This window comes from Leptopilina boulardi, unplaced genomic scaffold (genome assembly GCF_019393585.1).
Source record: "Leptopilina boulardi isolate dan_hultmark-lab unplaced genomic scaffold, ZJU_Lbou_2.1 LbouV2_121, whole genome shotgun sequence".
Classification (NCBI taxonomy): domain Eukaryota; kingdom Metazoa; phylum Arthropoda; class Insecta; order Hymenoptera; family Figitidae; genus Leptopilina; species Leptopilina boulardi.
The window spans coordinates 1583785-1610172 of record NW_026137665.1 but is presented as its reverse complement, the minus strand read 5'-3'; the positions used below and the strand labels follow the sequence as shown (position 1 = coordinate 1610172).

Here is a 26388-nt window from a genome sequence, read left to right as displayed (position 1 = left end):
ATAAATACACTTAATTCATGAAAGTATATATATGATAATGCATACGTGTAAGTATAAATTAATTACTTTTTTTTTGCAAATACATATTACAAAATTAATTTTTTTCATTGAAATAAAAAAATTAATTTCAACCAAAAAAATGTGATTTTAAGGCCAGGTCCAAGTGAGGCAGCGCCATCTACATTGAAACTAAAATTTTGGAAAATTTTCAACAGCCTTTTCTTGAAAGCAAGAAGGTAAAATACTTTTTCCTTTATGGATAATTGATTATTGGAAAGATAAACACCAGCTAAAACTTTTTTTGATTTAAAATAATGAAAAAAAATTTCATGTCGATAAATTAAATATGAGCACTTTTTTCACAAAAACTGTAACAGTACTTTCTCAGAAATTACAATCAAAAATGCAATTTCCATTTGGAAAATTAATAAACGCTAAAAAATACACGACCTAAGATTTGCCAATCACGAAAATAACAAAAAAAAAAGTATTTTAACATAACATATTTTACTCATTATGACAGCCGTTTGGCAGGTTATATATGTCACCAGACGTTTCGCAGTTTTGCCGAAAGGAGGAGATTGGCGCTGTTGCTAACCACCTGAAATACATAATCTACCAAAGGGCTGTCACAATCAGTAAAGCAGTATCAATATGTTAAATATTTAATAAAATTTTTTTTTGTTATTTTCGTGATTGGTAAATCTTAGGTCGTGTATTTTTTAGCGTTTATTAATTTTCCAAATGGAAATTGCATTTTTGATTGTAATTTCTGAGAAAGTACTGTTACAGTTTTTGTGAAAAAAGTGCTCATATTTAATGTATTGACATGAAATTATTTTTATTATTTTAACTCAAAAAAAGTTTTAGCTGGTGTATATCTTGCCAATAATCAATTATCCATAAAGGAAAAAGCATTTTACCTTCTTGTTTTCAAGAAAAGGCTGTTGAAAATTTTCTAAAATTTTAGTTTCAATGTAGATGGCGCTGTTTCACTTGGATCTGGCCTTAAGGTTATGTGTGATTGTTTTACAAATAAATTTTCTCCGCAAGTTTTCTAGCATAATATTTAATAGATTGAATTTTAAATTTTGTAAAGAATTTAAAAATAGTATAAAAATTTTCGTGATCATGTGACAGAATTTATTAATATTTTGTTAATAAATTTATTTTTAAAAAACTGTATAGTTTGAGAAAAATCAAAATGTCGTTAATACAATTTTGATCAATTTCTCAAATATGCAATTTTTTTTAAATAAATTATTTGAAAATTTTTTTTAAAATAATTTCTTGCACATGATAATGAATTTTTATACTATTTTTTGAAGTTCTCCACAAAATTTTGAACTCAAATATTTTGCAAGAAAACCTGCGGAGAATATTTATTTGTGAAATCACATATAAACTTAGAAAAAAAAATGTATAACATTCAAGGTGCAACAATCCATGGTTGAGTTATATCGACAACAAATATTTCATGATTTTTGTGTTTATATTTGATATGTCTTCGAATGCCTGCTCTAACTTTGCATTTATAATCACAATAGGGACATTTAAATTTTGGTGCTTTTCCACATTGATAACGAAGATGACTCAATAGATTTCGTTTCCAAACAAATGTACTGTGACAGCCTTCATTTGGACATGAGAACACATTATTCCTCCTCAGAAAATTTGTACCTTCAGCTCTTGATAGATGAATTTTTCTTCTTGTATGTGCCATTGAACGTGTATACGATGTTCCTAAAACAATTTATTTTGTTAATAATCAACATAATGGTTATTATTTTCAAAAAAAAAAAAAAAATTTCTAAATATTTACTGATAATATATAATTCAACATTTATATTATATAAATTATGTGTGAAATTATAAAAATGGTTTTCAATAAAAAAAATGCTTTTTTTATATATAGGTAAATAAGTATTTACAATTTTTTTTTTATTTAGATACAAAAAAAACAATTGAATTATTCAAATGATATAATTTTTATTGTTATATTTATATTTTACAACACGCTTGTAATTTATAATATTTATATTATATATATATATATTTATGAAAAAGAAATCCATACACTCATATATATATATAAGAATATGAAAATTAATTAAAATTAAAAATCATCTTGAATTAAGAAATAATTAAGAATTTTCAAGAATGATTTAAATTATAATATAAACTTTGATTACATTCTACGTATGTAAATTTTTTTTTACACAAAAAATATTCAAAAAAAAAAAAAACAAAACTTATGATATATAAAGTCAAAACGCCGCAAAAATTTTATATTTGTAAAATTAAGGAGGATGGAGGCCCTAACATAACCTCAAAACTGAAAAATGGTTTTTAATGCAATCAAAACTTAAAAAAAAAAAAAAATTATTTTCTAACAATTTCAGAAGATCTAGTTATACACTTTTTGGAAAAAAAATAGGTTCGACTATTTTTATTCAGAACAAACATAAATGAAATTTTTTTTAGAACGAGTATGTTCTGAATGAAAAAATTCAAAAAAGAAATATTTAACAACAAAATTCAAAATGGCGGATCCAATATGGCGGACAATAAAGTTTAAAATTTCATCGGATTCATTCGAAAATCATTACTCGGGGGTTTTCGGGGTCGCTGATTACGAATCCGATGTCACTTTTTAAAAATTTTAAATGGCGTATCCAATATGGCGACCAAAAAAAAATTAAAAGTTGAAGGATCTGGCTAAAAATGCTTACTCGGGGGTTTTCGGGGTTGCTGAATTCAAATCTGTGGTCGAATATAAAAAATTCAAAATGGCGGCTTTAAAATGGCGACCAAAAAAATTAAAAAATTTGGCTAAAAACGCTTACTAGGGGGTTTTCGGGTTTTTTTACTTTGCGGACAAAAGAAGAACTATTATTGTAAAAGGCGCGAATTTTTAAAAATGAAAACAATAAGAAAGTAAAAAATTAATTGCATTTTTAGCCAGATCCTTAAACTTTTAATTTTTGGTCGCCATATTGGATCCGCCATTTTGAATTTTTAAAAAGTAACATCGGATTCGTAATCAGCGACCCCGAAAACCCCCGAGTAATGATTTTCGAGTGAATCCGATGAATTTTAAATTTTAGAGTCCGCCATTTTGAAGCCGCCATTTTGAATTTGTTATTTTCGACTAAAAATTCGGATTCAGCGACCCCAAAAACATATAATAGGATAAAGCCCATGCTTTTTCAAAAAAAAAATTTTTTTTGTACATTGGTGGCACAAAAACTTCATTTTTACTGGACTGCGAAGGGGTTAAAAGCCATTTTTCAATTTTGAGGTTATGTTCGTGACCTCTATCCTTCTTAATGTCCAATTATTATTAAAAACAAAAAAATCAATGACAATTTAAGTAAATTCACTGCAATTAACAACGTCAATTTTTGAATTCTTATGCATTCTTTTAATATGTCTGACAACATTTGCCTTCCACATGCAACGATAATTGCAATGACTGCATTGAAATCTTGGTTCTCTTCCACATTCATTGCGGACATGCTTTTTCCATGTGCTCTCCCAAACAAATGATTTTGGACAATTTGGACATGCAAATTGTTTCATTTTTTGAACATCACTGATTCTGCCAAGTGGACCAACATATATTTTTCCTGTGAACAAATAAACAAACAAACAAATTTTTTAAAAATTATTTTTTCCAAACAAATCATTATTCAAGTGAAATATTTTTTTGATATATAATATATTTTTATAATAAAAGAAAATTATATAAATAAATAATTTTCTTTAATAAAAGCATTTTTTGTAACAGAAAGTAGTTATATTTCTAATATGAACAGAATAAATATTATGGGAAATGTATAAATTGGAAAAAAAAATTATACAAACTGATAGGACATTCAAAAGGAAAGAATATGAAAGGTTCAAAATTTTTTTTTATTTGCTCTATGTAAGACATTTATTTTTCCGTTAAATATATATAGTTTTCTTACAAATCTCGATACATAGATATACAAATGAAAAAATTCACTCTATTTTTTTTTTATAATAACAAAATATTGTCGAAAATGAAGTAATACAATTGTTTGAAACTATATTTTTGGTAAAAATTAATTAAACAAAAAAATATCATTTATCAAAATAATCTGTTTTGTTTTACTGCGTTAGGAAAAGAAATTTCAATACATGAATAGAAAAATGCGTAATTATACCATTATTAATATCCTCTATAAAGTTTATTTTCCATAATAGTTTTTTTTTATTCATAATGCATGAAAAAGACCTAAAAAATTATGAATTGGAATTTTTATTCGACAGAATGAAAAATTTTAATAGACTTCTTTTAGTCGAAATTTTCTTTCTTGGAATTAATATTTTGCAGAATTTCTATTTAAACAAATTTTGATATTACATAACTTAATACAAGTTTTATTTGACTGATTTTTATTATATGTAAAACTCTCTCAAATAGTTCAATAAATTTTTTTTAATATACTTTTTATTGAACAGAATTTCTATATTTATGTCAATCTTCATACAAAAGAACTATAATTTAAATATATAATGTATGCTAATAAATAAAATAAATAATAAATTAATTTAACCAAATTTTAACTGAGAAATTCCGATAAATTATTTTTCTTCCATGTAATTAAAAAAATATTTTAAACTAATATTTATTAGTTAAAATTTTTATTTGAAAAAATTTCATTAGATAGAATTTCCTTTTAGTCAAATTTTTATTTTTCGAAATAGCAATAGATTTTTTTTTACAAATTTTTACATAACAAAATTTTTAGGTCAAAAAATTTTCATTTAACCGAATTTTAATTTAGCAGAATTTTTATTCAACAGAAATTTTGGTGATTAAAATTTTTAAATGCAAAAATTTTCAATTCACCGAATATTTATTTGTCCGAATTTTTATTTACATAAATTGTTATTTAATAGAAATTTTAAATTTTCATTCGACCGAAATTAAAAATGTCCGAACAAACAATCGACAAAAAGATTATGTCACAAATTTAAAAATTCATCACAATTTTATTCATATTTTCTGATTGGACAATTTTGAAAATCGTGTCAAAATTTTTGTTTATTGTTCGTTCGAGCAATTTTTGTCAAATGAAAATTCGTGGAATTAAAATTTCGGGGGGGGGGGGTGCGTGATTTTCTCATAAAAATCATTAGTTAGAATTTTGATTTGAAAGAATTTTATCAGATATAATTATTTTTCAGACGAATTTTCATTTTTCAAATTGGAATTTGATATATAATTTTTCTTTACACGAATTTTTATTGTACAGAAGTCTTAAAACGCCGAATTTTCTGTTTGTCCGAAATTACAAATGACCGAACAAACAATCAACAGAACTAATAAAATTCTTTCAAATCAAAATTCTAACTAATGATTTTTATGAGAAAATCACGCCCCTCGAAAATTCTGGTATTCAAAAATACAAATCACTAAAATTTCTGTTTAATAAAAATTCTGCTAAATGAAAAATTCTGTTGAATTAAAATTCGGTTAGATAAAAATTCATTGACCTAAAAATTCTGATAAAAATTCGTTTAAAATGAAATTCTATCAATTGCCATTTCGAAAACTGAAAATTCGGGTAAAAAGAAAATATCTAATGAAATTTTATAAAAATTCTAAACAATGAATTTTGTGAAATGTCCCCAAAGGTCTAATGTGTGAAATATTCATTAAATAATAATTTGCATACACAATATCGAAAAATATAATTAATAACAAAAAATGAAGATCTTAATAATCTTTTATTCTAAAGCATTATCAATTTCAATTTCTTCAACTTTGACATCAACCTGATTAAATTCATTCTTTTCATCGCCAACTAAAACAAAATTTTCTTCCCTCGCATGTGAATGTTTAATATGTTTGTTCATAACAATATTATTTTTACATCGAAACGAACAAAATGGACATTCAAGATTTTTATGTTTTCCACAAACATTACGAAGATGTCGTGGTAAATTGTGTTCATATTTAATCAGGCTACCACAATTATTTGGACAATAAAAATCACGTTTTTGTTTTGTATTAGAAGAATTGTCAATTTTTGTTTCATCAACAATTATTGTAGTTTCATTTTCCGTTATTGTATTTTTTGAAAATATTGCAGTATCAGAATTTTCAATTTGTGGCGATATTTCATGAATTATTTCTTTTTTCTCCTTCCTTGGAAAATTACGCGACGATTGATGAAGATTTGGATGACGAAATTTAATATGTTGATCTAAATTCCAACCGTGTTTACACATTTTACCACAGAATGGACATTTATAAGTTCTTGATTGTTCTTTTTTTGTTCTTAATGAGGTGGAATCATTTTTTTCCTTTTCATATTCATTGCGAATACATTGATTTTGAATTGAATCAAAATCATCAGTATATTTACTGCCGGCAATTTCATAAATCACTTGCTTACGATGAAAATCAATGACAAATACTTTTCTCTCAGGATGTCGATGTTTTATATGCGTCACTGTACCCCATTCTTGACGGCATTTTTTCGAACAATAAGGACACTTATAGCGCATTTTACCACATACAAAACGTTGATGATTCTCCATTGTATGTTGAAAATTAAATGTCATTCCACATTTATTGGGACATTGAAATCGTTTATTTGTCTTTTTTCCCTCATTTATTTCCTCCTCTGGTGTTGTGGGATCATTTTTTTTACCTGATAATTTGATACGACGACGCATTTCTTTATAGACAATTTGTTTAGTAAAAACATTGATGGCACAAATTTTACTGAGTTTATGATTAATTTCAATGTGTTTCTTAATTAGATTATATGTTCTTGTTCTGTATTTGCAATAGGGGCAAAGATAGCGTTGAACTTTTGTGCATGTTTTACGAATGTGTCGACTTATATTTGAGACATGATCAAATGTTATTCCACATTTATTTGGACACTCGTGTCTTTTGATACATTCTGCTTCGTTTGTTTCCAATGGTGGATCATTTGTTTCGCGTATTTTTTTGGGAGTTTCTTTTTTCTCTAAAATTTTCTTCAACCACGTGTCAATGACGTGTACTTTTTGCATTCGATGATGTTTACTGATGTGTCGCATAATACTGTAACTGTATTCTGAACGTGAATCACAATAAGCACACTTGTAACGAAATGTATGACGTGGATAGACTTTTCCACAATCGAAACGAATGTGTTTTTGTAATGCTGCTTTAACGTAAAAAAAATTACCACAACCATTTGGACATGCCAAACGTCTCTCAAATGTTGATTCAACTATTGTTGAATCTGATTTGATTTCCGGTTGAATAACGGATAAAACGTCTTCTTGATTTTCGGTAATAATTTCATCATCTGAAATAGCACCAACGTCAACGTAATTATCAAAATCGGTGCTTGTTTCTTGTTCAATTTCATCGGTGTCTTTAATTTCTTCAATATTATGGTTTTTATTTGTTAATTCTGTTGGTAGAGTTAGTTCTGTTGGTTTATTGGAATGTTTGTAGATAGATTCAAGGCGAGGAAGATTTAAAATTGGCGATCTTTTCGCAGTTAACATAATATTTGATCTGATCCAATTATTCTTCTCTTGAACATTCGAAGGCATTATTTTTTGCATTGATGTCACTTCAGTATTTTGAAATTCCTCAATTATTTCTTCTTTGTCTTCAATTTTTTCACCTTCAACAGCATTGATGTTATCAGCTTCTTCTAGGACAAAATAAAAAAAATATATTGTTAGTTTCTGGTAAACAAAATCATCACATCTCGCATGCAACTACACAAAATTTGTATAAATAGTAAATTTTGTCAAGTTTTTTGAAATTTTTACTATTGTTTTTGGTTATCTCAATTATTCTTGATTTTAAATTCCAAATTTATAAAACAAATACAAATTTTAAGTTTTAATTGATTTCCATAAGTATTTGGATGAAAAATTCAAAATTGAAACAAAGAATGTGAAATTGCAGAAGAAAAAAGACTACTTTTTTGAATTTTTTTTTTATCAAATATAATAATAATTTGGATAAGGAAATTCTCTATTGATACGAAATCATTGGAAACTACTTGAAAATTTATTACGTCAATGTCAATTATAATTTTCAGTGAATTTCCGAAGAGTCTGTATCGGTAGGGTTTGTTAAAGTTAAATTTTTTTATTTTTAATTTATTTTATGTTAAGTTTTGTCAATTATTTTTTTGTTATCTTTGAAATTATTTTTATTTATTTATTTATATTTTTTTTATATTACAAACTTGATTCTCATCATCATTTTAAATATTAACTTATATTTTAGACTGCTTCCATAATAGCTAAATCGCATCGTCTTGAAGACGATGTTTTTAGGACGAGACGATGCGCGCGCATCCATTGCCAACTGTCGACAAAAAATTTATTTCGCGTATTCCATAATTTCAGCTTGTAAATATTACCAAAATTATAAAAAAAATTTTTGTTAAAGAAAATAAATATTTTTTTCCTTGCAGGTAAATTTTTTTTTAATTTTCCGTACACACAGAAAATTAAAAGGTATTAAAATAAGCTGCAATACTTATTATTTTAATCCAATTTTGCTTATTTTAATACCAAAATGGATTAAAATAAGCAAAATTGGATTAAAATAATAAACGTTGCAGCTTATTTTAATGCCTTTTAATTTCCTGTGCATGTGTAAAAATGAATTTTTTGTCGACAGTTGGCAATGGATGCGCGCGCATCGTCTCGTCCTAAAAACATCGTCTTCAAGACGATGCGATTCAGCTATTGTAGAAGCAGTCTAAAATATAAGTTAATGTTTAAAATGATGATGAGATATTAAATTTTTTATTTGGAAAACACAATTTAATGTACTCTGGCTTTTTTTACAGTGTACTGAAATAAATAAACTCTTTGTTTCATGTACAAAAAAAAATTAAAATTCTATCAATAAGTAATCCGATACTAAATTTATTTGAGTACAATTTATAGAATCTTAATTTTAAATAATAATTAATAAAGTACAGTTTATACTTTTTTTTGAGTTTTTATTCGGTTGGATTTTCAGGTTATGTTTGACATGTTTAACATTTGCGTTTTTAAATAAAGTGATTATTAATAGTTTTTGGAGGTTATTTTGAATAAAAAAAACATACGGTTTACAGAACAATTAATTTAATAAGAAAATATACAATTATCGCTGAATATCGCTATAAGCGCGATCATATATAGAACTGACTTTTTTTAACCTTACGCGTCACTCGAAAGTTAAAGACAAATTATATATTAATATTATAAAGGTGAATTCATTTTTATTTTTATTAATAATTACTTTCGAAAAATTCTATTCCAACAATTATCATGTTTTTCGTTATATGAGTCGCCGGAAAGTAAAACCACACATAAAATTCTGACTCCCATTGAATTAACATGGCCGTCAGAATTTTATGTGTGGTTTTACTTTCCGGCGACTCATATATTTTTAAAATCAACATGAATTGTACAATAGAATTATATTTATTAATCGAAAGTAAAAATTATATAACAAATTGTGTATTTATAGTTATAAAATTTTCTTTATTTTTATATTTTTACTAATATTACAAATTGCTACATTAATTTTTGCACATAAACTATGGTATTTTAATACATGTATCGTGCACTGAAGAAAGAGACCTGCAAACGAATTATAGGTTATGTTTACGATAATTTTACCTTGATTGAAAGTTTCTTTTTATTTCTGTAAAATTAAAATCAATTTTCACTGAATATCAGTAATTTATTGTATTGAGAATTGATCCTTTTTGTGTATTTTCATTTCAAAACATAACCTATAATTTTTTGCTTCTTTCTTCAGAGCGCGTCATATAAATATACTTGAAGAAACATAATAAGATAGATATTATATAATAATAATAATAATAATATTAATAATAATAATAATTAAATGATAAATATATTATAGTGGATTTTTAAAAATATCAACAACATAAACTTCATTTCCTGGATGTTTCCTTCTTATATGTGCGCGAACATTTGAAACATGCTTAGTACGATAAACGCAATATGGACAATTAAATCTTGGCTCCATTCCACATTCAAATTTCGAATGATAATATAAATTATTTTTATATTTAAATGTACTGGGACAATTAGGACATGGGAAAATTACTCTATCACCCTGAAAAGCCATATTAGCGGTGTCTCGTTGACTCCATGCTCTTCCGGTTTGTAACTCCGTTAGTGGAATCAATTCCATTTCTAAAGCTAAAAAAAAAATATTCAGTTATCATTTTTTTTTTACTTATGATTAAAAATTCATATATTTGTTAGTGGATTTTTGTAAGTAATATAAATATATATATATAGAAACACAGAAATCATGCAATTGTCAGGAACAAGATAATAAAATCACATTCTTTATTTTTACTTCTTTTTTTTTTATTATATTCACCACATATATTTCTGTTAAATTAATATATAGAGAATTATATATATTTCCTTTTTTTTTTTGCCAACCTATACATTAAATAAAATTAAATAACATTGCTTTCTTTTCAGTGTCAACATTTAATTCTTGGTTTAAATAAATCAATTGTATAAATTTCAAGACCAGGATGTTTTGTTCTGATGTGTGAACGTGAACCACTTGAAAATCTCGCCTTATGATCACAATATGGACAGCAAAATCTTGGACCACGATTACATTCATATTTTAAATGATAGGTTAAATATTTTTTAAATTTAAATGAACTTGGACAATTTTGACAACGAAATTTCTTCTTCGTTGCTAATTCTTCTGGTGATAAAAAATAATAATTTTCTTCAAAATAATGCATATCTGTAACAAAAAAAACAGAATAAACACAATTTATTATTAGTTTAAAGAATTATAATTAATTTTTTTTTTTTTAATTCAATTAGAAATATTGTATACTCAAAAGAATTGAATAACATAGTAATTTTTATAAAAGAAAATTTTACTCTAGATTTTTTAAATAATATTTATTTCTCTTACAGAATTCTACTTTGGTCCTTAAAATTTAATTGACTATGTTTTTTTTTTTTTATTCGCTTATTTTAAAATCTTTGTACAGAAAATGAAATTATACATTTTTAAAAAAATTGATTTTGATTTTGTTGTTGGCAAATATCAATTGTTGTTAATAATTCGTCGGGATGATATTTACGAACATGTCTTCGTGCATTTGAAACATGACGTGCCTTATAAAAACAATAAGGACATGAAAATCGAGGTGATTGCATACATTCATATCTTTCATGATAAATTAGTCCACTTTTTCTTGTAAATGAACTGCTACAACGTGAACAGGGAAATTTTTTATTATCACCAGAATAACGAACAGGATAACATGGAATTAATTGCCCCTGTTGATCAACTGTAAAATCTGAAACAAAATTAACAAAATTAGTACAAATTTATTATACAGAAAATATAGAATTAAAAAACCATATATAAATTTTATTGCAAAATTTACAAAATCTTTGACGATAAATTGCAAATAGTTTTGAAATAAAAAAAAATAATTTAAATAAGCACAAAATTAATTATACAAAATAATTATATTTTATTTTGAAAAAAAATAATTCAAGGTTTCTATTAACAAATAAATTTGTTACAATGAAATATTTTTTATTATATTTGAAATACATTTTTGATTCTACAAAATCTATTGTAATGGGCGATTCTCCAAAAAGAGGTCATTTTCATGTCTTTGTGTTTATATAATCTAGACTTTTTAATAAATTTTGCTGTAGACAAAAATGTTATTTAAATGTCCCTTAACTGTGATACCTTATAAAAAAAAATATAATTTTTAAGGTGAAAAATAAAATTTAATAGCTGAAAATAGCATTTTGGTATGTCCTAACCTATAAGTACCAAAACTTTAAAGTGATTATCCCATAAAAATCATTAGTTAAAATTTTTAAATAAAATAATAATAAAATTTTTAATTTTAAAGTATTTGATTAGAAATCATTAATTTTTAGACGAATTTTCATTTTTCGAATTAAAATTTGTCAGAATTTCTTTTTTAAATAATTTTTAATTAACATAATTTTTTGGCACCGAATTTTTATTTAGTAGAATATTCTGAAAACGCCGAAGATTTTATTTGTCCGAACAAACAATCGACAGAAAGATTTCATAATTTTATAAATCAACCAATCACAATTTTTTATTAGTTGATTTTAAAAATCGCGCCGAAATCTTTCTGTTTTTATTTCTATTTCTTATTTTATTAATAATTATTAATCACTAATTAATCATTAAAAAGTATGAATTAACATTATGATTGACTTAAACTTCTTTTTTAATTTACGAAAACTTGAATTCGAATTTAATGCGAGATAGGATTATATTATACGGAAACTGAGTTAGCCTTTTATTATTTTGACAATTGAACTAGCTTCATATTGAACTGAGCTCAAGTTGGCATTTTATTATTCTGACAAATGAACGGGCATCTAATCAATGGGAGGCGTCGTGTTGAGTAAAAATTTGTTTAATAAGAAATTTTGTCAAATTTTAATTTGAAGAATGAAAATTTGTCTTAAAAATAATTAGGGTAAAATGGTACAGTGACCGAAACCCTGGTCATACTTTCAACTTTAAATGACATTTTATTGGTATTTATTAAAGATTTAAGTATAAAATAAATTTCAAATAAAAGATTTGGGATTAAAATTTATAGTACATAAGTTTAAAATTTAAAAAACACTTTGATAAGAGTTTATAATATTAATTTAAAATACTATTTAAGGAACATGATATTTATTAATATTATCACAAATTTTATTATTCAGATTTAATGTACAAAAAAAAGTTGCTTTTAAAATATAATTATTTAACAATTTCTTCATATTTATAAAAATTTGTAATCAATAAAGCAAAATTTTTTTAGGTTAGTTTTCTAGAATGTAAAATATTGAGGAAAATATAAACATATAAAATTATGTGTTAATTTGTATCAATTTCTAAATATTGTATATTAATGAATTTACTAGTGATATTTAATTCAGTATTATTATTTTTAAAGTTATTATTGTTTTTAATAGCAGGTGTCGTTCACTGTCAGGGTGTTGGTTACTATACTTTTTTCCCTATAGCAGACGAACTTCTCCACTCAACTCGCTATAAAGGCCTGAGCAGAATAGAAACGTAACCGCAAACGCAACCGGAATAATGAGTTAGAGAAGGATATACATATTGTTTGTCCTTCTCTAACTCATTTTGCCGGTTGCGTTTGCGATTACGATTACCTTTCTATTCTCCTCATGCCTTAACGCTCCATGAGTTTTTTCAAAAATACTCTTATATTTTCTAAACTTATGAATAAATCGATTTGGAAATTTTCAGAAAACCTTTAAATCTCTAAAGAAATAGAATTTCCATTTACCTTTATGAGAAAAAATTTCATTTTGAGAAAATGGGGGTTGTTAATTAAGGGTTGGGCGTTTTGTTTATGTTTTCTTTGGGGGACGAAGCCAAAAAAGGGCAATTGAAACTGGAAACGGAAGCCCTGGCACATTGGCGGATATAGATTTTATAGATTTAAGTTTTGCGATTAGGTTAAGGATTTATGTATTTTAGGTTAAGTTGTTGTATGTATTTGGGAGTTTCGAACCCTGCGTATGCAGGGAGAGTAAATAAATTGAATTTTGAGAAAATGATCAGTTTGTGGAAAATCACCCATATGTAAATAATAAATCATATAGTAATCTTAAAAATTTAGTAACACTTAACAGGTAAATGCATATACATATGTACTTATAAATTATTCAATTTCATAATTAAATTTTATTTTCATTAGAATAGACTAATTTTTATTAATAATGATAATTAATTAATTACCATATTTGAAAGCATTTATTAATTTATTTTTCAATTCAAATATTTTTACAATATTAAAAAAAATTATTATTATACTCTAGAATAAAATAAAATTATTGTTGCAATAAATCTAAAGCCCAAACTTCTTTGCCTTCATGTCTTCCTCTCACGTGTTTATATAAATTACTTCGAAGTTTTGAAAGTTTCGGACAATAGGGACATCGAAATCTCGGTGCCATTCCACATTCATAAATTGTATGCTCTCGTAATCCATTTTTTCTTCTAAAGCAATTTCCACATTTTGGACAGAAAAATCTTCCACCGCTTATAATTTCCTCTACTCTGAAATCTAAAATTTAATAAAAAAAAATTTATTGCAATTTGTTTATAATTGTTTATTAAAGGTTTTTTTCATCTTATTGTATTTTTTATTTATTTTTTGATTAGTAATTACAATTAGTATAAAATATAATCATAGAAATAATGAATATCATAAAAAGAAGACATGCTTTCGGGGAAAAAAGTATGATAAAGAAAAACAGATATTTCAGTCATTTTTATTTTATTCAATATATATATATATTTTTTTTTATATACATTTTTTTTTCCTACAAATTTTCAACATCTACAACAAAAACCTCAAAACCAATGTGCTTTCTTCGAATATGTTGTTGAACGTTCCAAATTTTTTTCGAAACCTGTTTACAATAAGGACATTTATAACGTGGTGGACGTCCGCATGCATGACGAATATGTGTCATTAAACTTTTCTTTTGGGCAAAAGCACTCGAACAATTGCCACAAGCATATTTTTTATTTTCACCTTTTGTTTTCTCACACTCGTCACCAGAATCTTGTACAATAATTGCATCCTCATAATCTTCTTCCACTTTCACAACTGAGAAAGAAGAAGACGATGACTCTGAAAAAAAAATAATAATTAATTTATATTAAAAGCAGATTTTTATACAATGTCATTTCTCAGAAGAAGAAAAAAACTCATCTTTTTTTTCAAAAAAAAAAAAAAAATTCTATTTTTCTTCTGACTGTGTATAAGAAACACAAGCATGCACTACGAAAAAGGGTTTTTTTTTTAGAAACATGAGTTTATTTACACAATTTCAAATAATTGATTTCACACAATTCACATAATAATTGATGTAAAAATAAATTCGATTTGTTAAAATGAAAAAAAAAGTTTATTTTAATTTATTTTTATACATAATGTACAATTTTTAATTAAATAAAATATGAGGACGTAGGATTTTCATTCAGAAATTTTTTGTTGCCTAGAACGTTTTTTCGCAATCTTTATGAATAAGAAAATCCTTATTTTTGTCTCTGCAGTACAAATAGATAAAAAAAAATATTATTAATGAAAATTGTTTGATTTTTTCTAATATTTTAAAAATGTAGTAAAATATAACGTAACTACAACGGAAATATTTATAAATTGAAATTAAGACTAAAAAGTGACTATTCTCAAAATCGAAGTGATCGATGTTTGAAATTTTTTTTTAGAATAAATTTTTGATAAATAAGAAACTTTTTCTCGTTTTAATGGGACGCATGATTATGTTCTAAAAATCATTAGTTAGAATTTTCATTTTATGGAATTTCATTTGTCATAATTATTTTTGAACCGAATTTTCATTTGTTCGAATTAGTATACACGGAGAGAAAATAAATATCAAATTTTATAAAAGCATTTTCAAATTTTGTAAATGTATTTTTAAGTCGTGGAAAATATTGTAAAAAACGAAATTTCCATATAAGAAATACTAATCTTTAATAAACTTTTATGAAATTTACTATAGTTTTAATAAAATTTGGTATCATTTAATAATTAATCAAATACGATCTATCAAAATTTTATTATAACTATAGTAAATTTCAAAAAAATTTAATAAAGATTAGTATTTTTTATATGGAAATTTCGTTTTTTACAATATTTTCCACGACTTAAAAATACATTAACAATATTTGAAAATAGGGCATTCCACGGGAGATTTTCATTGAAAATTTTTTTTTCCCCGAAACATTTTTTTTCGAAATCTATATGAAAAATAAGGATATACGTATTTTTTTATTTTTTTATTTAACAAAAATGAAGGAAGTTATGATTTTTTGAAATTTAACGTCAACGATGGAAGTGTGTTTTTGGGACATTTTTTAATCTATTGTACTAATAAATTAAAAATTATGCTATATATGAAATTTGTTCATTTTTTCTTAAATTTTTCAAATATCTGCTCAAAAATAACGTACCTATAAGAGAAGCAACAAAAAAGTTGAAATTAAACTTAAAAAGTGAGTTTTCTCAAAAGAGACACTTTCGATTTTTAATTTTTTTCCCTATTTGCGAAAGTGGTACTTTTAGTTTTTAAGTTACTATTTACAATTTTTAAGCTCGGCGCAAAAATTTTTAGTATGTTTTTATGAAAATTAAAAAAAAAAACAAATGAATATTAATGGAAAAAGGTTATATTTGTAGAAAAAATGCTTCAATTCTGTGAGCCGTACTAAAAAAAATTATAAATAGTAATTTAAAAACTAAAAATACCACTTTCAGAGATAGGGGAAAAAATTCTTCAATCAGCAGAGATTGTAATGCAAAAAAAAAATTAAAAATTTTTCATATAGATTTCGAAAAAAAATGTTTCGGGGAAAAAAAATTTTCAATGAAAATCTCCCGTGGAATGCCCCAAATGCTTTTATAAATTTTGATATTTATTTTCTTTCCGTGTATTTTGCAGAATTTTCATCAAAACAATTTTCTATATTACAGAATTTTTATATAACCGAAAATTCACTTTACACAATTTTTATTTCTTTGAATTTTTATTTGTCATAATTTTTATTTGCTCGAATTTTTATTTAACATAATAAGAATTTTAAAGAATTTTTTTTGGGTAGAATTTCATTTGCATAGAATTTTCATTTTATTCTTTCAGATGAATTTTCATTTGTTCGAATTATTATTTGGTACGTAAATATTGGTACGTACAAATTATTAATTCCATATAACTGATTTTTCATATTACAGAATTTTTACTTAAAAGAAAAATCATTTAACAGAATTTCCAATTGATAGAATTTTCATTTGTCCGAAATTGCAAATGAACGAAGGAACAATCGATTTTGGCGCGATTATTAAAATCAACCAATCATAATTTTATGGATAATTTGTGATTGGTTGATTTTAATAATCGCGCCAAAATCGATTGTTGCTTCGGTCATTTTCGGTTATATAAAATTCTATAATACAGAAAAAATCGGTTTGATGAAAATTCTGCAAAATACTAATTCGAAGAAATAAAAATTCGTCTCAAAAATAATTACGACAAAAGAAAATCTATATAATGAAAATTCTGACTAATGATTTTTATATGCGACCGTTTTATATGCGAAAAAAATTTTTTTTTATGAATGAAATTCTCACGTGAAATACCCCATGACTATACTTAGTGTGTAAAAACCTATGGTGAGAATAAATAATTTTAAAAATGGTTAATAAGAAAAATTGTGATTTAAAATTATTAGAAATGCTGTAAATAAAAATGAATTACTTTATTGTTAATTTTTTACATTAGGAAAATGTATTTTATTTTTTTATCCAACCGTCATTATAGTAAGTATACAATATTATAGTATGGAAATAATATTCAAAAACAGTTGCATACATGTCATACACTCAAATAGCATTTTTTTTTTTTCAATAACCCACTCAGTGTAAATTTTAGGCGTTCTGGGTTGCGAATGTGCAACTATACACATTGTTAAATTTATATATATATATAAATATACGTTGTGCGTCTATTTTAAATACATTATTTCGAAGTAAAAAAATTGATTTCAAAAATGCAAATAATTACTTTGAACCAAAATTTGTTGTTAAATAGGTTTAACAAAAATTAACAAAATCAAATTGTGGAGAATCTTTCAAAGGGAAAAATAAGTTTTTATTTTTATGAAAATTATAAATTCTCACTAAATTTAAAAAAAAACACATACATAAAATGTTAAATTTTATGTGTGATTAAAATAATTTTATTTTAATTTTCTATAATAAGAAATGTTTCCTCCAAATATAATGGCAAAATATTTGCTACTTTTTGGAATGTCAAAATATGAAAATCTTATGTAAATAGTTTTTTTTTTAAATTAGAATGAAATAACAAAAAAAATTGTATGTATAGTGTTTTGTGCAACTTTTTAAATTTCAATAATTTCACTTATCTTTTAAGCAGCAAATCCAAATTCGATAACACAAAGACGAAAGTAATCTTTAACTATTCACTTTTAATGTTCAAACAGAAAATTTTTTTTGATAAATTAAGAAACTCCGATGTTTTTTTAACAATTTATTTTGTACGTCAAACAACATTATTGTAATGGCACAAGCTGACTGAAGCGTTCTCGACAGATGGAACAAGCAGTAGAAAGTTGCGCGCGCAACTTCAGTCAGCTGTTTTGGGGCCTACGCACAATAGTCCTTGATAACTGTTCACGAAAAGGCCAACGCACGATAGCTTCGCGAAAGTCGTTCGTGATTCGTGAACGAGATGCATGATATAGAAAAGGATACATATATACCTCTGTCCTTTTCTAACTCATGTTTCACGTTCGCGAAAGCTATTCTGCTTAGGCCTATTGAGTTGCACGAGAGAGAAAAGTAAACAAATATATCTCTCTTCTTTTCTAACTCATGCATCTTTTTTGTGAACAGCTGACGCGAAGTTATTCTGCTTATACTTGGCTGAATAAAATATTTGAACGTATAAAATAAATTTAAAAAAAAAGTAAAAGTTTCTTAATGTAAAATAAATTTTCTTTATGTATATTTAAGAAAAGTGAGAAAACATTAAATAGTTTTTGTTAAATTTAAAAAATTCTACAAAACACAATAAATGAAAAATTCCCGAATTTTTTTTTTTTTATTATTAAAAATCGATTTTCTTACTTCGAAATATTGTATAAAAAACGTAAACTCGCACAGTTAATTTCTTATCTATATAAGGTTTTATTTAAAAAAAAAAAAAAATTTTACAAAATTTTTCATTCTTGATTCCCTTTTTTTTAGTGTTTCATATGCAAATGGGATTAATAATCCTCATCCTCTCGTATGGATATTATTTGCGTCCCTTGCGCTGCAGCCCTTGATCTACGTGAACGATAACCCTCCCAATCTTTAGCATTTGTGAGAATTATTCCCAATGCTGAATATAATTTAGCTTCGGTTACTTTACCACCACTTATTTTATCAAAATGATTTTTTAGTAGAACATCTGTAAAGAAAAAAATTATTTTCAAACAAAAAATTTCACAATCTTTTGGAAAAAAATATCGAAATGTTTGTCAAAAGGATGTAATTAAAAAATCCATTTTCACTTTATTTTATAAATGGATTTTAAGGCCGCACACTCACCTCTCGGCTATCTGCCTGCCTGCAGGAGTTGTCATGGCAACGTGTAGGAGTAACAGAGATAGTTAATTCAAATTTGAATTTTCTCTCTCTCTTACTCCTGCACGTTGCCATGACAACTCCTGCAGGCAGGCAGACAGCCGAGAGGTGAGTGTGCGGCCTAATAGAAAAAAGTACGTTTATTGAGAATTGGATGTAAATTTTTTTAAATTCAAAATGGCGGATTCAATATGGAAACTTTATGAAACCTTTTAAAATTTTTCTAGAACTTTCTAGAAGATTCATTAAAATTTATGGAAACTTCAAGAAGCAACACGGAAAGAAAAAGTTTTAAGAATATTTTAATTCTGTATGAAAAAAATCCCAATTGACTAATTTTGAGTGTTTGTTAGACTTTTAAAATTAATTTTAAGATTTTTAAAGACTTTTTCGATAAATATAAAATAAATTACTATATTTATCGAAAAAGTCTTTAAAAAACTTAAAATTAATTTTAAAAGTCTAACAAATACCTCAAAATTAGTCAATTAATATTTTTTTCAAACAGAATTAAAATATTCTTCAAAAATTTTTTTTTTGCCACATACATAAAACCTTCTAAAATTTTTATTGAACTTTCTAGGAATTTCATAGAAACTTTATGAAATTTTCTAAAATTTTTAAAGAACTTCCTAGAAACTTTATGGAAACTTTATAAAAATTTTATGAAACTATCTATAATTTTTATAGAACTTTTGAGAAACTCTATGGAAACTTTTGGAAAATAAAACCTAAAATCTTTATAGAACTTTCTAAAATTTTTATAGAACTTTCTAGGAATTTCATAGAAACTTTATGAAATTTTCTAAAATTTTTAAAGAACTTTCTTGAAACTTTATGGAAAGTTTATAAAAATTTTATGAAACTATCTATAATTTTTATAGAACTTTTGAGAAACTCTATATGGAAACTTTTGGAAATTTTAAAAAACCTTCTAAAATCTTTATAGAACTTTCTAAAAATTTTATGGAAACTTCTATAAACGTCATATGAAATCTTCCAAAATCTTTATAGAATTTTCTGTAGAATCTTTATAGAAATTTTTAGAATTTTTAATTTTTATGAAACTTTAAAATTTTTACAGAACTTTCAAGAAATTTTATAAAATTTTTGTAAAAACTTTATGAAACCTTCTAAAATTTTTACACAAATTTCTAAAAACTTTATGAAAACTTCAAAAATGAACGTTACTAAACTCTATTTTAGTAAAACTGATTTAATGAAAAAGAATTTTTTTTGGAATATTCTTTTACGAATTTTTTTTTTTTTATTGAATTTTTGAAACAGTTATACAAAATTTCCCTTATATTTACCACTTTATAGAAAAAAAATAATAAAAGCGTTTTATTTAAAAAACAAAAAAAAATTAAATGTTTTTTTAAAATTTTTGGCTGAAAAATCCGATTAATTTGTTTTTTTTAAATATAATATTTATTTAATAATAATACTAAAATATTAACTTACTTATTACACATTTGCAAAAAGTCGTCACTTTTAAAACGAGTTTATCCTTAATTGGTTTCATTGCAGTAAATGACAATGCAACATCTCTTGACATGTATTTTTTAATAATATTCAGTAAGCTTTTGGAGGCTATAAAATTCCCATCAAATAAATCAACCAATGATGCCATCTAGAAAAGTAAATTTAAATATTAAATAAAAAAATTTTTGCTTTTAAATTTTTTATAAAAACTAAAAATTAAAAACAAATATAAAATAAATAAATAAAAAAAAGAAATGCAATTTTTTTTATTTTAGAAGTAAAAACAAGAAACTATTAATTATAAATTTTTTCTAAAAAGTATTTATAGGTATATATCCTTATCTTATTAATTTCTTAAATCTGAAAGATTGTGTAAATCTATACAAAAACGCGATTGTAAAATGAAAAGTAGGAAAGTAATATCACAACAGCTGCGACATTGTGCTACCTGCATGCTTCTGCCACCTAACGGCGTCAGGACGTAATGAACCTGTCATTATATTACTTTCCTACTTTTCGTTTTAAAATCGCGTTTTAATATTGATTTGCACAATCTTTCGGATTTAAGAAATTTATAAGATAAGGATCTTTGATGTTTTGTCCGATTTTGAAAAAAGTGTCCGCGTTTCTAGAAAAAAGTATTTTAAATAAATCAATGTTTATCATTTTCACGTTCAGTGCCGTTTTTATAGGGCGATAATTAAATGCCAAAGAATTTCAGAGACCATTCGACACTCTTAATATTAATTTTACTATTGTAAAAATGTTATAATTTCAACTATTTATGCATTTTTAGAATACTTACGAATTTTTCTCTGACGCTGGGATTTACAGTCAAAATCATATCAAACTGTTCGAATTCACTTAGACTTCTAAATGGTAAGTTAAGAGCATTTTCTTGCATAAAAGTGTCCAACGTTTCTGACTGAATTACACCAGACTTTTCCAATTGAGCGGAAAGATGTCTTTGATGTGCAAGAACTTCATCTAATTGTGCAGACATTTTTCCCATTTCTTGCCTCACGTACTGTTGAAATTCTGAAAATTCAAACAAAAAAAAATTAATATTAAAAATTTATTATTTATTTATTAAAATTGATTCTGTTAATATTGAATATAATTTTATTAAAAATCTTTTTTTTTTTTTAATATATTAATGAACAAAAAAAAAAATTACCTGATGAAATAGTAATCTTTTCCGATTTCTTAATGTCACTTTTTAACGAGCCAGTGTTGCCTTTAGTGAAAAATGAGAGAACATCAATTGACATGGGATCAATAAATTCCATATCATGACCAGTTGTTGGATTTCCACCTAAAAAAAGTAAAGAAAAATTTTCATTAGAACAATGAAAAAAAAAATGTGGATTAAATTTAATATAGTGTGATGAAATATCTCTCAAACATAATAATATATATATCACTACCAATGAAAATGACAAAGAAAAAAGATTGAAACATGCAGAATTTATAAAACTGAAATTGTAAAAAAAAATTGAATGATGGAAATTAACAATTAATATTTAAAAGGTCGACGACATAAACAATTAATACAAAACTTATAGTATATCTATATTTTTTAAAATATTATTTATTTTACTAATATGCAGAGATCTACAAAATTATTATTTAATCCATGAAAAACAAAATATGGAGTTATAATAAAATTCTATCGAATAATACATATCACGTTATTCAACATTCAGTCTCCAATTTTAAATAAAAATTTCTATTATCACAAAAAAAAAATTTTTTTCTCGAAAAAAAAAAGAAAAATAGTTTCATAATTTTATTGTGTAAATTTTTCGTTTTTTTAAAATGATAACAAATAATTAAATATAATTATTAAAAGTTTCCTACATATTTCAATTAATTATTTAATTTATAAAGTTTCTGAAAATTAAATCTATTATTAAATTATATAATTAATCGATGAGGAACAAAATATTACTTTAAATTTGTTCAATTATGATAGAAAATAATAATTTTTTTAAGAAACATTTTTAATGAAAAAAATATTTTCCAAAATTGGAAATTATATTTTATACACCCAGGGAAAAAATATATTTCTCTCTTTCGAAGCTAATTACTTATTTATTTGTTTCAATTAAAAATTTTGTTTGGATTAAATAAAAATATTATTTGTGCTAAAACAAATTTTTTTTTAATTTTTTAATTCATTGAATTTACTTCAAACTTGTTACTCGAGGGTTTTAGCGGACACTTATTACGAATAAGGTGTGGGGTTTTCAAAAATTTAATATAGCAAATTAAATGTAGTAAAAAAAACACTGAAAACCCCCGAGAAACAATTTTCAAGCAAATCCAAACGAATTTTATAGATTCGACCTCCATGACAGCGTTTACCGTTGTGTTTTTCTGTGTAAATATATATTTTTATTTTTTAATTCAAATAAATTATTTATTTGAAAAAAAATTTCTCTGGGTGTAACAAAAATATTTGGTGAATGATTTATAAATATTTCATTTCTAATGTAAATATGTATACACCCAATTGCATAAATGCTGTTTTTCTGGTCTGACTCCTTTTTTAAAAGTCATGAGTTTGGTTTCCATTGTCCTCATATGCCACAATCACCACTGGCCATTTGTCATAATTCTCGTCAACTACCGCACCCTGCTCTAGTAAAAATTTAGTAACTTTATAGTAACTTTTAATTTTAACTATAAAGTTACTAAATTTTCACTAGAGCAGGGTGCATTAGTTGACGAGAATTATGACAAATGACGAGTGGGAACTTTGGCGAGTGGGGACAATGGAAACTAAACATGACACTTCCATAATAATATTATTAGTCTATGGTTAGGGCCAATGCACAATAGCTTCGCGACTGAGAAATATATATATATTCTTTTCTATTTCATGAACAACGATCAAAATTCAAAGTTCATAAGTGAACAAAAACATAACCTCAAATTAAAAGCAAAATATTGCTTTTATAAAGATATAAAGATAAGTTAAGAGTATCGAACGATCTTTGAAATTATTTGGCAAGGAGAAATCTTTAATTATCACACTATAAAAATGGTACTAAAAGTGAAAATGAGAAATATTGATTTTAAAATACTTTTTATCGAAACACGGACACTTTTTACAAAATTTGCCAAAACACCAAGGATCTTTATTTTATAAATTTCCAAAATCCGAAAGTTTGTGCGAATCCATACAAAAACGCGATTGCATAACGAAAAGTAGAAAAGTAATATAATAACAGCTGCGACTTTGTGCTCCCTGACATCTGACGGCGTCAGGACGTAATGAACCTCTCATTATATTACTTTCCTACTTTTCGTTTTAAAATCGCGTTTTTGTATGGATTTGCAAATCTTTTGGATTTAGGAAATTAATAAGATAAGGATCCTTGGTATTTTGTCCGATTTTGTAAAAAGTGTCCGCGTTTCGAGAAAAAAGTATTTTAAAAACAATGTTTATCATTTTCACGTTTAGTACCATTTTTATAGGGACATAATTTGTGATTGCCAATGTTTTTAGAGGTTAAAGATATTTGTTTACATTTGAACAGTACAATACTCGATCATTATGTCCTTGTCTTTATTGCGGCTTTTACAAGAAACTTTTGGTCACGTTATCTGACCCACATACCCCCTAAAATTCCCTGAAACTTGATAGAACTTAACATGGCGAGGTTAGGAAACTTTAGTGGCAAGGTTCATACAAGTTTGTGTCGATGTTTAAATGTCCACATGAAAAGAATATTCACACGAAACTTTGAGGAAATATTACACATAAATATTCACGTGCAATGTTCAGTCAATATTGAAATTACATTTTCGTCTAGTTATAAAAATTTCATTTACTAATATAATAAGTATAGGTGAATATTGACACAACATTAACTGAACATTGCACGTGAATGTTTATAGTGTAATATTTCATCAAAGTTTCGTGTTAATATTCTTTTCATGTGCACATTTAAACATCGACACAAACTTGTATGAACCTTGCCACTGAAGTTTCCAAACCTTGCCGTGTGAGGCTCTGTCAAGTTTCAGGAAATTTAGGGTGCTGTGTGGGAACTTTCATTTCATGAATTAATTTCATTTTCAGATCCCAATGGGGTTGATTCCGTTTTCCTCACTCGCCATTTGTCATAATTGTCGTCAACTACTGCACCCTGCTGTAGTAAAAATTTAGTGACTTTATTGTTAAAATTAAAAGTTACTAAATTTTCACTAGAGCAGGGTGCGGTAGTTGACGAGAATTATGAAAAATGGGCCAACGCAGAATGAAATCTCTAATCATAAATCTTAAACATTTACATGAGAGAGAAAAGGACAAAAGATATTTCTATCCTTTTCTCTCTCATGTAAAAGCTTAAGATTTACATGAAACCGGAAGGACACCATTTATTCAATTGGGTGTGTATATATTATATAATTGCAGAGATTTAAGATTTATACATATTATATATATTATACATATATCACATATATTTAACAGCAACGTAGTAATCTTCTATGTTTTCTTAAACTACTGCTATGTAAAAATGTTTTTCCACAATCGAGACATTTTTGTGTTCTACCACAATCGTGTCTAACGTGAAATATTAAATGCGAATGTTTTGCATAAGAAGCGCCACATTGATCGCATGAAAATGGACGTGAATTTTTCATTTGTCGACAAGTTGCTCTTGGATTCCAATTGCATGTTGTTTTCTCATGATTTTTTAAAAATCCCACAGTTGTGAAACTTTTGCAACAATATTTGCAAGGATGCTTGCGTTTTGAATCAGATACATTACGTTTAGTATCGCATAATTTGGCTGCAAACAGGTCAAAATCTTCGCCTAAATCCACTTCAAGGACTGGAAAAAAAAGAAAAATTTTAAGTTACTATAAAAAATTTTCTTTTTCTTTTTTTTTTTAGTGAAAAACATCAATCTAGAATGACGAAAAAAGCTAGCTATATTAACAAATAGATATATAGTACATAAAAATAAATATATTTAACTGTGACAAGCTCTGAAGAAAGGGATCTAAACAAAAAATGCTAGGTTATGTTTATGATAGTTTGTAGTAAAAATACAGAAAAGGGAAAAACAACTGATTTTTCATTTGCATCGAAAATAAAAATTTTTATTTTACATAAGGAACTTTTAATCAAGGTACGAATGGGTATGAGTATAATAAAACTATCATAAACATAACCTATCATTTTGCATTAGGTCCCTTTCTTTAGATTACGTCACAAAGAAATTCGTTCATTATTATTTTTCATTTATTTTGGATATAATAATTTCTATAATATATTTTAAAAAGAAATAACAATTTTTTATTTTCAACTTTTGATTTTATACAACAATTTATTATTATTATAATTCTCATTTGTTACAAAGCTAAATTTATATTTATTTATTTCAAAAATAAATTTCATTTAATTCAAATAAAAATTTTATTTACGTGAAATAAATTTTTATTTACGCCAAACAAACGATTTATTTGAAACAAATAAATAATTTATAGCTCTCTGAGATAAAAATATTTTTCTGTTTAATTTAAATATACATATATATATACATTATTGAATAATTTTCAATAGTTAGTAAAAGAAAAAAATTTTCTTAAATTTTGTAAATAT

General features: G+C 25.1%; 2 protein-coding genes across 2 annotated transcripts; both read right to left on the bottom strand.

Annotated features, from left to right (window-relative positions):
* Nucleotides 1-488: 488 nt before the first annotated feature.
* LOC127284771 (zinc finger protein 425-like) lies at nucleotides 489-18390 on the bottom strand. The gene is made up of 8 exons (XM_051310431.1): nucleotides 18324-18390; nucleotides 14466-14741; nucleotides 14007-14168; nucleotides 11154-11372; nucleotides 10108-10230; nucleotides 6402-7697; nucleotides 3384-3629; nucleotides 489-1743 (listed from the first exon to the last, which is right to left on the bottom strand). Exons 1-8 carry the CDS (start codon nucleotides 18388-18390, stop codon nucleotides 1430-1432), a joined length of 2703 nt encoding a protein of 900 aa, XP_051166388.1. The 3' UTR covers nucleotides 489-1429.
* LOC127284763 (uncharacterized) lies at nucleotides 17375-25965 on the bottom strand. The gene is made up of 6 exons (XM_051310420.1): nucleotides 25959-25965; nucleotides 25334-25615; nucleotides 21946-22083; nucleotides 21574-21806; nucleotides 20748-20916; nucleotides 17375-19107 (listed from the first exon to the last, which is right to left on the bottom strand). Exons 1-6 carry the CDS (start codon nucleotides 25963-25965, stop codon nucleotides 18923-18925), a joined length of 1014 nt encoding a protein of 337 aa, XP_051166377.1. The 3' UTR covers nucleotides 17375-18922.
* Between the last annotated feature and the right edge of the window lie 423 nt (nucleotides 25966-26388).